The sequence below is a fragment of the Scyliorhinus canicula genome, chromosome 16 (assembly GCF_902713615.1).
Source record: "Scyliorhinus canicula chromosome 16, sScyCan1.1, whole genome shotgun sequence".
Classification (NCBI taxonomy): domain Eukaryota; kingdom Metazoa; phylum Chordata; class Chondrichthyes; order Carcharhiniformes; family Scyliorhinidae; genus Scyliorhinus; species Scyliorhinus canicula.
The window spans coordinates 22,729,059-22,743,671 of NC_052161.1; the positions used below are offsets into that span (position 1 = coordinate 22,729,059).

General features: G+C 46.9%; 1 protein-coding gene across 2 annotated transcripts in view; it reads right to left on the reverse strand.

The window, feature by feature from the left end:
• Window positions 1–14,613, reverse strand: part of LOC119950898 (pancreatic lipase-related protein 2-like) — a 50,309-nt gene that overhangs the window by 18,430 nt on the left and 17,266 nt on the right. For both annotated transcript variants that reach the window (XM_038773811.1, XM_038773812.1), the window contains exons 4-5: window positions 4,937–5,062; window positions 71–205 (exon numbers count right to left, since the gene is read on the reverse strand). In XM_038773811.1, the coding sequence (XP_038629739.1) occupies window positions 71–205; window positions 4,937–5,062 (261 nt within the window). The remainder of the gene's footprint in view (window positions 1–70; window positions 206–4,936; window positions 5,063–14,613) is intronic.

Here is a 14,613-nt window from a genome sequence, read left to right on the forward strand (position 1 = left end):
GATTTTAATATGACTACTATTCTTCTTAGAAGTATAATATGTTGTAACTCTTCAGTAAGTTTGGCTTTACCTCTAACACATCAATAAGATATGCGATTTCTGCACCAACCACTCGGATATTGTTAACGGCCTGATCATACAGGGTTCTTGAACCACGTACCCAGTCAACACAAATGCAATTCACATCTTCCACTTCAAACAGTTCCTTAAAAATAAATCCACAACAATAAATACAATTGGCATTTATATTGCAATCTTTAATGTAGTAAAACTTCCCAAGATGCTTCACAGAGAGATTGTCAGAAGTTTAAAAAAAGACACATTAGAAAACAGGTCATGATGTGGAGATGTTGGCGTTGGGACTGGGGTGAGCACAGTAAGAAGTCTTACAGCACCAGGTTAAAGTCCAACAGGCTTGTTTCAAATCACTAGCTTTTGGAGCACTGCTCCTTCATCAAGTGAGTCATCATCACCCGATGAGGGAGCTGATCTACGAAAGCTCGTGATTCCAAACAAACAAGTTGGACTTTTAAAAAAAAAAATTTAAAGTATCCAATTCATTTTTTTTCCAATTAAGGGGAAATTTAGCATGGCCAATCCACCTACCCATTGCCCAACATCTTTGGGTTGTGGGGGCAAAACCCACGCAAACACGGGGAGAATGTGCAAACTCCAGACAGTGACCCAGAGCCAGGATCGAACCTGGAACCTTGGCGCTGTGAGGCAGTACAGCTAACCCACTGTGCCACTGTGCCACTGTGACTTTAACCTGGTGTTGCAAAACTTCTTACTGTAAAAGAAAAGGTGATAAGGGGAGGAGTGAGGGTGGGGAGGACCCTACTACAGAGGCAGAGGCAGCAGGGGGGGTTGGCGTTGCCAAACTTCCTTCATTATTATTGGGAGGCGAATGTGGACAAGGTGCAGCAGTGGTGGGAAGGAGAAGGGGTAGAGTGGGTTAGGATAGAGGAGGAATCTTGGAATGGGTCTACTTTGAGGGCTATGGTGACAGCAGCATTGCCAATGGCTCCGAGTAGGTATTCAGGGAGCCCAGTGGTGCAGTCCACAGTGAAGACATGGAATCAGTTGAGGAGGCATTTTAGGGTGGAAGGGATGTTGGTGCTAACGCCGCTGTGCGAGAATCATGGGTTTGAGCTGGGGGGGATGGATGGTGAATACAGGAGGTGGAGGGAAGTGAGGCTGGTCAAGGTGAGGGATTTGTATTTGGAGGAAGGGTTCGCCAGTCTGGTGGAGCTAAGGGAGAGGGTAGAGCTGTAGAGGGTAGAGAGGGGGAGTGAGTTCAGGTATCTACAAATTAGGGACTTTGCACGAAAGGTCTGGAAGGGCTTAGATTGATTAGATTAGATTAGATTGGGGGAGGAAATAAAAAAAATAATAATTAGGGTTAGGGTTAGGGTTAGATTGCCGGGATACACCCTGCTGGAGCGACTGCTGCTTCCGGATGTGGAAGGGGAGGGAAGAATTGGGGATATATATAAGTGGCTGGGGGAGCAGGGAGGCGAGCGGGTGGTGAAGATCAAGGAGAAATGGGAAGCGGAGTCGGGTATGGAGATCAATTGGGGAGTATGGAGTGAGACACTGCGAAGGGTAAACGGGACCTCCTCTTGTGCAAGGATGAGCCTGACACAGTTTAAGGTGGCGCACAGGGTGCATATGACTCGGGCGAGAATGAGTGGGTTCTTTCAGGGGATAGCAGATGAGTGTGAGAGGTGTGGGCGGGGGCCAGCAAATCATGTGCACATGTTTTGGGGTTGTGAAAAATTGGGAAGATTCTGGGCGGGAGTGTTCGCGGTCTTAGCCAGGATAGTGGAGGGGGGAGTGGACCCGGACCCTTTGGTGGCGGTGTTTGGGGTTTCAGAGAAGCCGGAGCTCATGGAGAGGAGGAAGGCCGATATCTTGGCCTTCGCCTCTCTGATTGCACGGCGACGAGTTTTGCTGGAGTGACAGTCAGCATCACCACCGGGGGTAGCAGCATGGTTGGGTGACCTGTATGACTTCCTGCGGTTAGAGAAGGTAAAGTATGGAGTTAAGGGGCTCAGCAGGGGGGTTTGAGAAAAGGTGGGGGATGTTTGTGACCGTGTTTGAGGAGCTGTTCATCGTAGGGGGGGTGGGGGTGGGGTGAAAAAGGAGAAAAATCTGTACACACTGGATAGGTGATTGTTGGGAAGGATGTTTCCCGGGGTGTTTATTTGCTGTAACCTACTTTGAAACAAGTTTGAATTTAAAAAAAATCAATTGCAAGGACTTTGGAAAACAAAATGAGATTGTAAATAAGGAGCTGGACTTTCCGGGTATCGCAGTCCGTGTGACCTCCCCCCACCCCGGCCACTCTCGCCTGGCTAAAAGATGGGGGGGGTGGCCATTCGCCTTCCCCCAGAAATTTAACGCTAGAAGCACGGTTAATTGTTTCTGAGCAAAACATCACCTCTTTTTCAGGAGGAGGTCCGGCTTATGGAGCTGCCAGCCAATCCAGTTGGCCACTAGCTCTGTAGTCCCAACTGTGGCAGCCGAGAGTGGTGGCTACCGCTATAATTACAGGCACTCCCTGAGCCAAACAGCCCAGGCAAGTCTGTAGTACGGGATCTTGGTGAAACGTTGAGGGGGTGGTTTGGGGTTAAGAGGCCAGGAGGGAGTGTTTAAGAGGGGATGGCCAGAGGGTTGGGGGGGGGGGGGGGGGGAGGGGGTCTCCCTAATGGACACAGAGGGTCCGTGAATGAGATTACCCCACCACTTTCCCCAAACCAGCCATGCAGCTAAAGCTGCCGAACTTCCCACATGGTGTGGCTCTCCCCTGCTGGAGGTAATATACCAAGATTAGGCCCTTATTCGCCACTTAGAAGCGTCAGTCGGCCTAACGGTGGGTGGACTTCTCCATGCCTCCTTCACACACTGGTGTTGCAGACAGGTAGACGGAGGACAGCTCAATGCGGGAAAGCCACTCGCTGGATTTTACATGCCCTCCCACCTTCAAACCCTGTGTGGGAGCATAAAGTCCAGCCCAAGCTGATAGTTTGCAAGAACAGGGGGATCGATGCTGGGGTCTTTGGTAAGGAAGATGATAATGTGGGATTTGAAAGGGAGAAGGGAATGGTACAGTATCAACTGGTCAGAAACTGAAAATTGGATGATAAAAGGTTAAATGAAAATGGGTCAGGAAGCGCGAGTTGATCTCATGGACAGGGTGAACGTTTGGAGGGTTTAAATAGAGAAAAGCAAGAGACAAAACTGGGTTTAAGGCTATGACTCGGGGAATCTATGGGGGCTGTGGGTGGGGTTTTGCTTGATGGGCAACAGAGGAAGGTACAGCTGATACAACTTAACTGATCATTTTAATCTTATTGATAGAAACGTTCATCAATTTCTGAAATATGCTGTGTGGAGAAAGGGAGAACAGCAGAGAGGGGTTTAAGGAGAAAGATATTTGTGGAGAGTAGAACCAGTTTTATCTTTGCTTTTCATCATAATCTTAAAGACTATGGGGCGGGATTCTCCGACCCCATGCCGTGTCAGAGAATCGCTGGGGCGGGCGCGAATCACATGACGCCGCTCGTCGATTCTCTGGCGACCGGAGAATCGGTGTTAATGGCGCCGGCACGGTCAGTGTGGCGCCAGTCGGGGGTCGCTCAACGCGTGTGTGTCCCCCCCCCCCCGCGATTCTCAGCGCTTGACGGGCCGAATGCCCCCCGTGAGTTCGGCCGAGTCCCGCCAGCGCTGTTCACATGTGGTCCTACCCGGTGGGACCTCGACGTTCATGCTGTAGGGGCCGTCCCTAATGTGGGGGAGGAGGGATCCGACTCTGGGTGGGGGGCCTCCATGGTGGCCTGGCCTGCGATCCCCGGGGCGGGAGGGGGGGCTATGTTCCTCTGGACCGGGCCCCTGTAGGGCTCCGCCATGTTGCCCGGGAGCCGACACGGAGAAGGCAACCCACGCGCATGCGCCAACTCGCGCCGGCCGTGGCGCGCATGTGTGAACTCGTGCCGGCTGTGCTGCCGCTCTTCTCGGCAGCTGGCGCTGCGTGAGGCGCTCCTGTGCTGTGCTACCCCCCTGTGCGCCGCAGGATCGCTGATCCTACGGTCCAGATGTTGCCATCGTAAAACACTCTGCCATTTAAGATGGCGTCAAAACTTGGCCCCAGGATCGGAGAACCCCGCCCAAGATTTTTTGGAGGATAGCGAGACTTGCTGATGCTTGGTGTGGCCCAGTCAGATCTGGTGGCAGATGATTAAACTGGCTTTGTACCAGAAAGCTTCAAGTCTCTTGAACTTAAAGCAGCAAAATTAGGAGTCACGTCATGGGAAAAGTAGAATGGGTGAGGGATTTGCTGGTGAAAGGACATTAAATAATTACGTGAATCAAGAGCTACAGAACTATTGTGGAGAATAGACCACAGGCTAAGCATTGTCAGTTTGAAAGTGCAGTTATAAGTAATGTGAATGGAGAATTGGGTTTGAAAAGAGTGGTGATCTGTGTGTCATCAACGATCAAAATCGTGGGAGCAAAGAGGTAATGGAAAAAGGCAATGCGAGGTATCTGCATGAGTATGGATACAATAGTTTATATAAAGGGAATGGCTTAGGTTTGATGGAAGAGCAATACATTAAAAAGAAGAAGAGAAGTCAAAGAGGAACTGAGATGGAGATTGATGTGCTGATGATGAGCAGTTATTCAGGGCAAAGGCTAAAGGAGGAGAGAGACTATTTTGATGAGAAGCAAGGGTAGGGTTTGTAAGTGTGGTTGATAACAAGGATTTTCATGGAGAGAAAAGAGGGTTGACCAAGAGGAAACGCTCAAGGGAGCAGAAAGTAGCAGTAAGGATTGCATTTAAACATTTGACTAAGAGGTGAACGTATATGAGTTTCAATCAGAACTACTGCGATGATATTAACATTTTGTATTTTATATTTGTTCCAGCGATTACCTTGCACATGTCAGAGAGCCATGATTCTTCCCCCTTGTCTATATACCCATGAATTATGAAGCGGGTTTTGTGGGTCGGGTCAAAATTAGAGCCTTTTATTGTTGAAGGATTTATGGCAGTAATTTCCTGTGGAGAAAGTATATCTGTAATTGTGCTCTCAAATAACAACATTAAAGCAGCTACATTATCTTGGTAGAAGATCGAACAATACAGCTCTCATATTCTCAATGCGTATGTTTTAACAATGCATGATAGTATCACCATGTCCATACTCACATTGTTTAAATGTTATTAAGTATTTAAATACTGTAGAATTAGAATAACTTTCACTTCCAGCAGATAGAACTGTGTTCCATGTGAGATTTACACACTAAAATACAACATTTAGTGTAATGAAAATTGTGTAGAATATACAATGGAGCTTAATTTAAATCCCTGTTCCCTTATATTCCTTGTAAAATTACTGTCGTTTCAACTACTGATTAAATATATTACATAATATGATTTCTTGCTGAATGACAATTTAATTTCTGTACCACAGTCTAGCTCACTGTTTTTCTACCCATCCAATTTACATCCAGATATCAAGCTGAGAGGTATCTCTGTAGCCTCTGACTCAGATGTTTGAGCATTTAAGGATTTCAACATTCAATATAAGGGGCGGGAGTCTCCATCCCGCCAGCCCCGTTTTCCGGCGCAGCGCATCCCCGCTGGCAGCGAGATTCTCAGCCGGCCAATGGAGCTTCCCGTGGTGGCTATCCCATGCTGTCGGGAAACCTGCAGGTGTGGATGCCCTGCCGACGAAGCAGAGGGTGACGTCGACGGAGAATCCCGGACCGGGGTGTTTCGTCAGTGCAGGACTGAGAGGGTGCTGCCAACTCAGAGATATTGGCCCTGATTCCAACTCAAGAGGAGGGAGGGAATAGGGGAGGGGTGCTGGGGAAGATCGGGCCTCCTTCAGGTCCTGCTAAGTTTGATGACCTGACTAACAGTTGTTATCCCCATTTCCTGGCTGCATTGGGAAGATGTCCATTAGGCAAGTTGGCCTTTGACACCAAACAACAGACAGGGGATGGAGAGGCGGGACAGAAGGATTAGATGCCTCAGAACAAATTATCTTTTAGCCCCACAATCCTTACCTCACTTTAGCTGAGGATGAATGATCTCAGCTGTGCCACCAGGGTAAATCCATCACTTCATTGCTCTTAACTCATAGACTCACCTGCCCATCACATATTCACTGGCATCGTGCATGCTGTCAACTCAAGGAACATCACCACTCACTCTTACATACACACATTCACACACTCAATATACATACATATCAGGCATCTTTATCATCCATCTTTGTATGCATCATACTTTCCCCATCTGTCTTTATCCAGGAAAAGATCATCCACAACAATAGGGAGAGTCCCGGACCGGGGTGGAAGGCCGACATTAGGGTCCTTATTCTGTTTGAGGTGTGTGCCGTCACACTAGCTGGTAAGAACGTAGACTTTGCCTGTGGTGGTGATAAGAGGGGCAGTACATGCCCAAGTGAAGATCCTGCACCAGGTTATCCCACAGATGACACGGAGTGCATTGCCTTCTTTTCAAGGTGCCTGTCATGCATTAATTATTTTCTCTATGCTCTTTTACAGGCACCTCTGGAAAGCACACAAGGCCACCCGCAAACCAGACCCTCAACTCAAGTCCCGAGGACACCTCGGATGAGGAACTTGAAGCCAGCACTAGACTTGGCACAGCGCTCACCCACACCTGCACAGACATACCTCAGTAGGACTTGTATCTAGATCAGGTTCCGATTCACAATCCGGTGAGCACAGCACACAATCTGGTCCACAGCAGGTGTGTGCAGAGATATCTAGGGTGGCCAGCACTCAGAGGACAGCTGAAGGTTACAAATCTGCTGAATCTCAGTCAGAAGACAAGCCTCTGGACTCTGCACCAGCGCATAGGTCGAGGAGATTGCACCTGCCCCACAGCAGGAGACCCAAAGTTGTGGCCATGACTAGTAACCCAGAGACCTGGGATAATGCTCTGGGGACTCAGGTTCGAATCCCACCATGGTAGATGGTGAAATTTGAAAAGAATAAAAATCTGGCATTAAAAGTCTAATGATGACCATGAAACCATTGGAAAAAGCTACATGGTTCACTAATGTTCTCACCTGGTCTGGCCTACGTGTGACTCCAGATCCACAATAATGTGGTTGATTCTTAAATGCAATCAGGGATGGGCAATAAATGCTGGCCCAGCCCCACAGCGACATCCACACCTCATGAACAAATTTTGAAAAGGCCTGGGGCACATCAGGTCTTGACTTTCCAGAAGACACCCACTGAAGAAGTCATCAAAGACAGCAGGACGTGGTAGTCAGCAGGCTACCACATTAGCTCCACTGTGGATGTTGGGGAAGCACCAAGACGTAGTAGTAGGGTTAGGAAATTTAAGAAATATTAGAAGTACAACAATGGCACAGGTGTGCACCACATGTTTACAATACTAACCAATGTAAATATAATTGCATACATTTAGCATCTACTTTTGTTTCCCTCCCCCCACACTCATTGCCGTGTCGCTATCATGAGTCTATATAGTCTGATTCCATGTCACCACAGTGTGTTCCCATACTCCTATCATTCCCAGCATCAGTGATGCCTCACCCTTAATGTAAAGTGTGCTTGTGGCATAACCTGGTTCACATGTTTTGCAGAGTCATGTAATGCTATTTCTTGGCTGCGTACATTTGAGACTGAGGTGTACTCCCAGCTTGTCCGCTTTAAAGAAAGGACAAGATTTAATGTAGAAGGAGAAACGTTTAAAGGAATGGAGAAGATTCATATATCCTGGAATTCCATATACTCTCGGTCATCCATCAAGGTTTTCATGCTATGAGTCTTTCTTCTTAGCTTGCTTGTGCTTCTGTGCATTTCCAACTTTCCGAGTGTTCATCTTCCATCAAGCAAACTGGCCTGTAATGTCCTGGAGCAGGAATTTTCACTCTCCCAGCGGTGTGATTTGTGGTGGCAAAGGCAGCCCGCCTTCGCCGCTGTCAACGGGGTTTCCTGTTGTCTACATCGTCCGCCACCGGGGAAACCCGTGGCGGGGGTCACCAGCGGCAGGACTGGAAGGTCCTCCCAGCGGGAATGGCTTGAAAATTCGCCCCCTGTTTTCTGCCTCACCCTCTTCTTGAATAGAGGGGTTATATTTACTACTTTCCAGTCTAATGGACCTTTCCAGGGTCTAACGGATTTTGGAAAATGAACACCACGCATCTGCTACCTCATCAGCCACACTTCTGTCAAGAGCCTGGGATGCAAGTCCAATAGGACCCGGTGACTTGTCAACCCGCAGCTCCCTCAGGTTTCTCAGTACCACTTCCCTTGTGATTGCAATTTCACCAACTTCCTCTCTCCCTTCCACGTGTTATGAGAATATTTTTTGTACCTTTTATAGTGAAAACAGAAGCAAAACGTTTGTCCTTTTATCTGCCATCCCATATTATCAACTATTAATTCCCCATGTCACTCTCTAGAGGTCCAACACTCACTTCACTTACTCTTTTTCTTTTTAAATACCTGTAGAAACTCTTGCTGTCTGTTTCTACATTTCTAGCTAGTTTCCTGACACATTTCTTTCTCCTGATTAACCTTTCTGTCATTCTCTGCTGTTCTTTATAGTCTGATCAAATCATCTGACCTGCCACTCATCTAAGCACATGTTTAATGCTCTTTCCTAAAGTTTGCTGCTTTCCTTAACATATTTAGTTCATGACGGATGGTGGATCCTCCCCTTGGAATTTTTCTTTCTCGTAGGAGTATACTTATTCTGAGTATTCTGGAATATCCTATTAAATGTCTGCCATTGCTTCTCAATTGATTTATCATCTGGTTGAATATATCAATTCACTTCAGCTAGCTTAGCTTTCATACCCACGCAGTTGCCTTTGTTTGAGTTCAACATGTGAGTCTTAAACCCTTTCAAACTGCATGTAAAATGTGGTTGCTGCAGGACAGGGGTATCTTTACTCTGAGGTCATTAATTATCACCGTCACATTACATAATGTCAACTCTCACATAACTTGCTCTCTGATTGATTCCAGAACATGCTCTGGGTTGCTCGAAGACACTATCGAAAACATTCTATGAATCCTCATCTATGTTTCTACTGCCAATCTCATTTTTCAAGTTTGTATGCAGATTAAAACCACCTTCCCGCACCCATTTAACGGAAATGGAACATAGTCCCGTGTCGGGCACATTTAGCCGGATTTTTCCTGGCGCAGGCAGCGCCAAGACCGACCACACTATTAGACGGTACTCGGCTTCATTTGTGGGCCTCAGTGAGGAATGCCCCACTGAGACCACACTTGGTCCCCATTCCTGCACCAGCAAGCTTTGCTCGCAAGTGCAGGAGGAAATTAGGGTGCCATCTCTAGAACCTCCACCACAGCCTCCGACGCCCACCCCCTTCCACCAATGCCCCAACTCACCTATAAGGGGGTAATCGAGCACCCCCACACCTCCCTGCCAGCTTGGCAATGCCAAGGTGCCCAGGTGGCATCAGCAGTGCCAGGGTGCCACCCTGCCCAGAGACCGAATGCCTGGGGGCATCCAATCCCCTCTCAAGTGCCGTTCTGCCTGACCCCTGTTTGTGGAGACCAGTGCTAAACATTACCCGACTGGTGTCTCCTCAGCAAGCTGTTAGATCACAGGGGCTGGATAGGTCCGGCGAATGCATATTCAAATGTACCTAACTGCACACTTCAATATTCAAATTTAGGCCCTGCCCATTGTGGGCAGGATCCAGATCGCGACGTTTTGCGAGATCCCATTAGATCTCGTGAGGTGTGGCGAGTCGGGTAAATGTTGCGTCACAAGCCGGGCGCGACCCGGCCTTTAAATCGCACCCATGATTTTGCCTCAGCTACCTTTGTCCTACATTGTGGCTACTGTTCGGGGGCCTGTAGACCACTCCCACTAGTGACTTATTTTCCCTACTATTCCTCATATCCACCTAAACTGATTGTACGTCCTGATTTTCTGAACCAAGGTTATTGCTACGTATTGCATCAATGCCGTCCTTGATTAACAGTGATACCCCTCCACCTTTACCTACTTTCCTATTCTTTTTGAATGTCATATACCACTTAATATTCAGGACCCAATCCTTATTATCCTGCAGCCACCTCTCCATAATGTTTAGCGGATCATGTTTATTTACTTCAATGTGTACTATCAGTTAATTTATTTTGTCTTCAATGCTATACACACTCAGATACAAATCTTTTAGTTGTTTTTAATCTTTGTAACATCTAGTCCTGACTATTGGTGTATTCTTAGATTTGTTTTTCTCTCTGCCAATTCCTGCTACCCTCTGACCCTCATTTCCAATATTATTATTTTGATTTCCCATCTTGACCCTACCCCTATTACAGCTATCCGAGCCTGATCCGTCACCCCCATGTACTGTTTAAAATCCTCTCTACTTCCCTAGTTATATGGCTTGCGAGAACACTGAGCCCAACACTGTACAGGTAAAGACCATCTCAATGGTACATCCCCCATTTTTACTGAGGCCAGTGCCCCACGAACCAGACCCACTTCTACCACACCATCTTTAAATCAAGTTGCACGTGGCGGCTCAGTTTTGCTTCTTAATTTAGTGCCTAGCTCTTCATACTGATTATGCGGAAACTCCTTTCTTATCCTGTCTATGTCATTGGTATCTACATGGACAATGACAACTCTATCCTCCCCCATTTCACTGTAACTTCCTCTCCAACCCTGAAGCCCTGAGCAAATGTGCCGAACACTGACACCAGGCAGACAACTCAGAGACTGGACTCTCTCAATCTTTGCTGCAGAGAACAGTGTTAATTCCCCTTACCACACTGCCCCTTCCTACTCCATCCTTTGTTCCTCACCAGTTTGAATGGCTCCCTGTATCATCATGCCATAGCCAGCCTGATCATCCACCTTGTAGACCTTGCTTTCATCCACACAAAGAACAAAGAACAAAGAAAATTACAGCACAGGAACAGGCCCTTCGGCCCTCCCAGCCTGCGCCGATCCAGATCCTTTATCTAAACCTGTCTCCTATTTTCCAAGGTCTACTTCCCTCTGTTGCCGCCCGTTCATATACCTGTCTAGATGCCTCTTAAATGATGCTATCATGCCCGCCTCTACCACCTCCGCTGGTAAAGAGTTCCAGGCACCCACCACCCTCTGCGTAAAAACACTTTCCACGCACATCTCCCTTAAACTTTCCCCCTCTCACCTTGAAATCGTGACCCCTTGTAACTGACATCCCCACTCTTGGAAAAAGCTTGTTGCTATCCACCCTGTCCATACCTCTCATAATTTTGTAGACCTCAATCAGGTCCCCCCTCAACCTCCGTCTTTCCAACGAAAACAATCCTAATCTACTCAACCTTTCTTCATGGCTAGCACCCTCCATACCAGGCAACATCCTGGTGAACCTCCTCTGCACCCTCTCCAAAGCATCCACATCCTTCTGGTAATGTGGCGACCAGAACTGCACGCAGTATTCCAAATGTGGCCTAACCAAAGTCCTATACAACTGTAACATGACCTGCCTACTCTTGTACTCAATACCCCGTCCGATGAAGGCAAGCATGCTGTAATGCCTTCTTGACCACTCTATCAACCTGCGTTGCCACCTTCAGGGTACGATGGACCAGAACTCCCAGATCTCTCTGTAAGCATCTAAAACCGCTTTTGATAATTGCAAAGTCTGAGACTCCTCCACTACCGTTTGTTCGGCCCTTTAACTGCCTCCACTCGTGGTCACACCCTCCTGTCCCTCACTGCTGACGAAGACAGATGATTCTCTTCCAAGAGGTATGTATGACCATCTTCTGGAACAAAGTGCCCAGGTATTCCTTCCCCTCCCCCGTGTTGTGCAATGTCTGCAGTTCAGCTTCTAGATTAATAACCCTGATCCAGAATTCCTCTCGCTGCTTAAACTTTCTGCAGACGTGCTTCACCTGGCTTGCCTTGGCATCCAAAAGCTCCTCATTCCTACTATAACACATCTGTCCTGTCATTGATATTTATTTTATTTAGTTAATTTAACTTAATTATTTTCTTAATTAACTTAGAGTAATTACTATGTATGCGACAATTTACTGTGCTTATTAAACAGTACCAGCTGTCTGAGGCAGTTGGCGAGGGAACTAACAAGGGTAAACCTACTTGATATTATCCTCACCAATCTACCAGGAGTCACCAGCGCATAGTCCTTGTGGAGTCAAAGTACCGACTTCACATTGAGAATACCCTCCATCGTATTGTGTGGCACTACCATCATACTAAATGGAATAGATTTCAAACCGTTTTAGCAACTCAAAAGCTTGACATCCATGATGTGCTGTGGGCCATCAGTAGCAGCAGCAGAATTGTAAACAATCACAATCTATAACCTCATGGCCTTACAAATCCTCTGCTCAACTATTACCATAAAGCCAGGGGATCAATCCTGGTTCAATGAAGAGTGCAGGAGTGCATGCCAGAAGCAGAATCAGTCATAACTAAAAAAAAATTTACATTTAGAGTACCCAATTATTTTTCTTTTCCAATTAAGGGGCAATTTAGCTTGGCCAATCCACCTAACCAGCACATCTTTGGGTTGTGGGGGTGAAACCCACGCAGACATGGGGAGAATGTGCAAACTCCACACGGACAGTGATCCAGGGCCAGGATTCAAACCTGAGTCCTCAGCGCCGTAGTCCCAGTGCTAACCACTACACCACGCGCCGTCCTGGCATAACTAAAATTGAGATGTCAACTTGTTGAAGCTACAACACAGGCTACTTGTATGTCAAACATTGAGTGCAGCATGTGCTAGAGATCTCACAACGAACGAACCAGATCGAAGCTCTGTAGTCCTGCCAGATCCAGTCGTGAATGGTGTTGCATAGTTAAACAACTAACTAGAGAAGAGGGCTTCACAAATATCCCCATCCTCAGTAATGGGGGAGCCAAGCACATCAGTGCAAAAGGCAAGGCAGAAGCACTTGCAACAACCTAGTGTGGCATCAAGGAGCCCTAGCCAAACTGAAGTCAATGGGGATCAGGGGGAAAAACTCTGCACTGGTTAGAAGCATACCTAGCACAAAAGGAAGATGTGTTTTATATCGGACACCAAGTGGATGATCCATCTCAGCCTTCTCCTGAGGTCTCTTACATTGCCAGTCTTCAGCCAATTCGATTCACTCCACATCATATAAAGCTGCACGTGCCAAATACTGCAAAGGCTATTCTGCCGCACCCTTCGTCAAGTTGTTCCAGTACAGCTGCAGTACTGCTGTCTACCTGGCAATGTGGAAAATTGCTGAGGAATGTCCTGTACTCGAAAAGCAGGTAAAATCCAACACAGCCAATTCTTGTCCCCCTCTTTAGCTAAATGATAAAAGGGGTTTTCAACAGTGCTATCAAGTGGCACCTACCCAGAAACAACTTGCCCATTGGTGCCCAGTTTGGGTGCTGCCAGGTCCAGTCAGCTGCTGACCTCATTAAGCCTAAATTCAAACCTGGATAAAAGACATGGATTCCAGAGGTGGGGTGACAGTGATTACCTCGACGTCAAGACTGCATTTGACCTACTATGGCATCAAGGAGCCCTAGCCAAACTGGAGTCAATGGGAATCGGGGGGGGGAAATCTGCACTGCTTGAAAGCATACCCAGCACAAAGGACAATGTATTTTATTGTTGGAGGTCAATCATCTCAGTCCAGGGACATCGCCGCAGGAGTTCCTCAGGGTAGTGTCCTCCTTGGCCCAAACATCTTCAGCTGCTTCATCAATGATCTTCCCTCCATCATAAAGCCAGAAGTGGGGATTTTCACTGAGGACATACAAGCTTCATCACCATTTTCAACTTTTCCGATACTGAAGCAAGTCATATATTCTGTACCTCAGAAAACTCATAAAGCACCAAGTTAGAGTGGGGTAATAGGTAAATAGACAAAAGGACAATATTGAAGTCAATAGAAAAGTCACTGATTCACTGTGAGCCTGCTATGCGCTCCTATCCCGGCATTTTCACCACACAAAGCCTGCACAGTCAACTTCCATTAAAATAAGCAGAACTCCAACCATGGCGCCACCCTCTGTTGAAAGATAATTATGAATGATAAAGGCCATCTAGCCCAGCTCATCTTACTGATCCAGGATGACATATGAGTATATGTACGAGGAGCAGGAGTGAGGAGCCATTCAGCCACTCTATTATTTGATAGCATTGCCTGCATTATAACTGTGACTACAACTCAAAAATATTTAATTGGGTGTAAAGTGATTTGGGGCATCATGAAAGCTGCTGTATAAATGGAGGTTTTGTCTGTCTTGCATATGCCTGCGTGTGGCATGCAGAATGATTGGAGGCCCAATGCTGATTCTCTCAGGATATTTAATCATAGAAAAATCAACTCGTGAGCAAAGTGTCTACAAATAAATCACTAAATTTACTAAACATTTCAATTCTGGAGCTAAACCTTTCCATTCTGACTACTTTGGCACCAACCTACAGTCTACCACAAAAATGGCATCTGCCGCTTTTATGCTAATATTTTCTCTTTATTCATTCTTGGGAGGTGGTCATCACTGGTAAATGGCCAGCATTGGTTGCCCATTCCAACTGAATGATG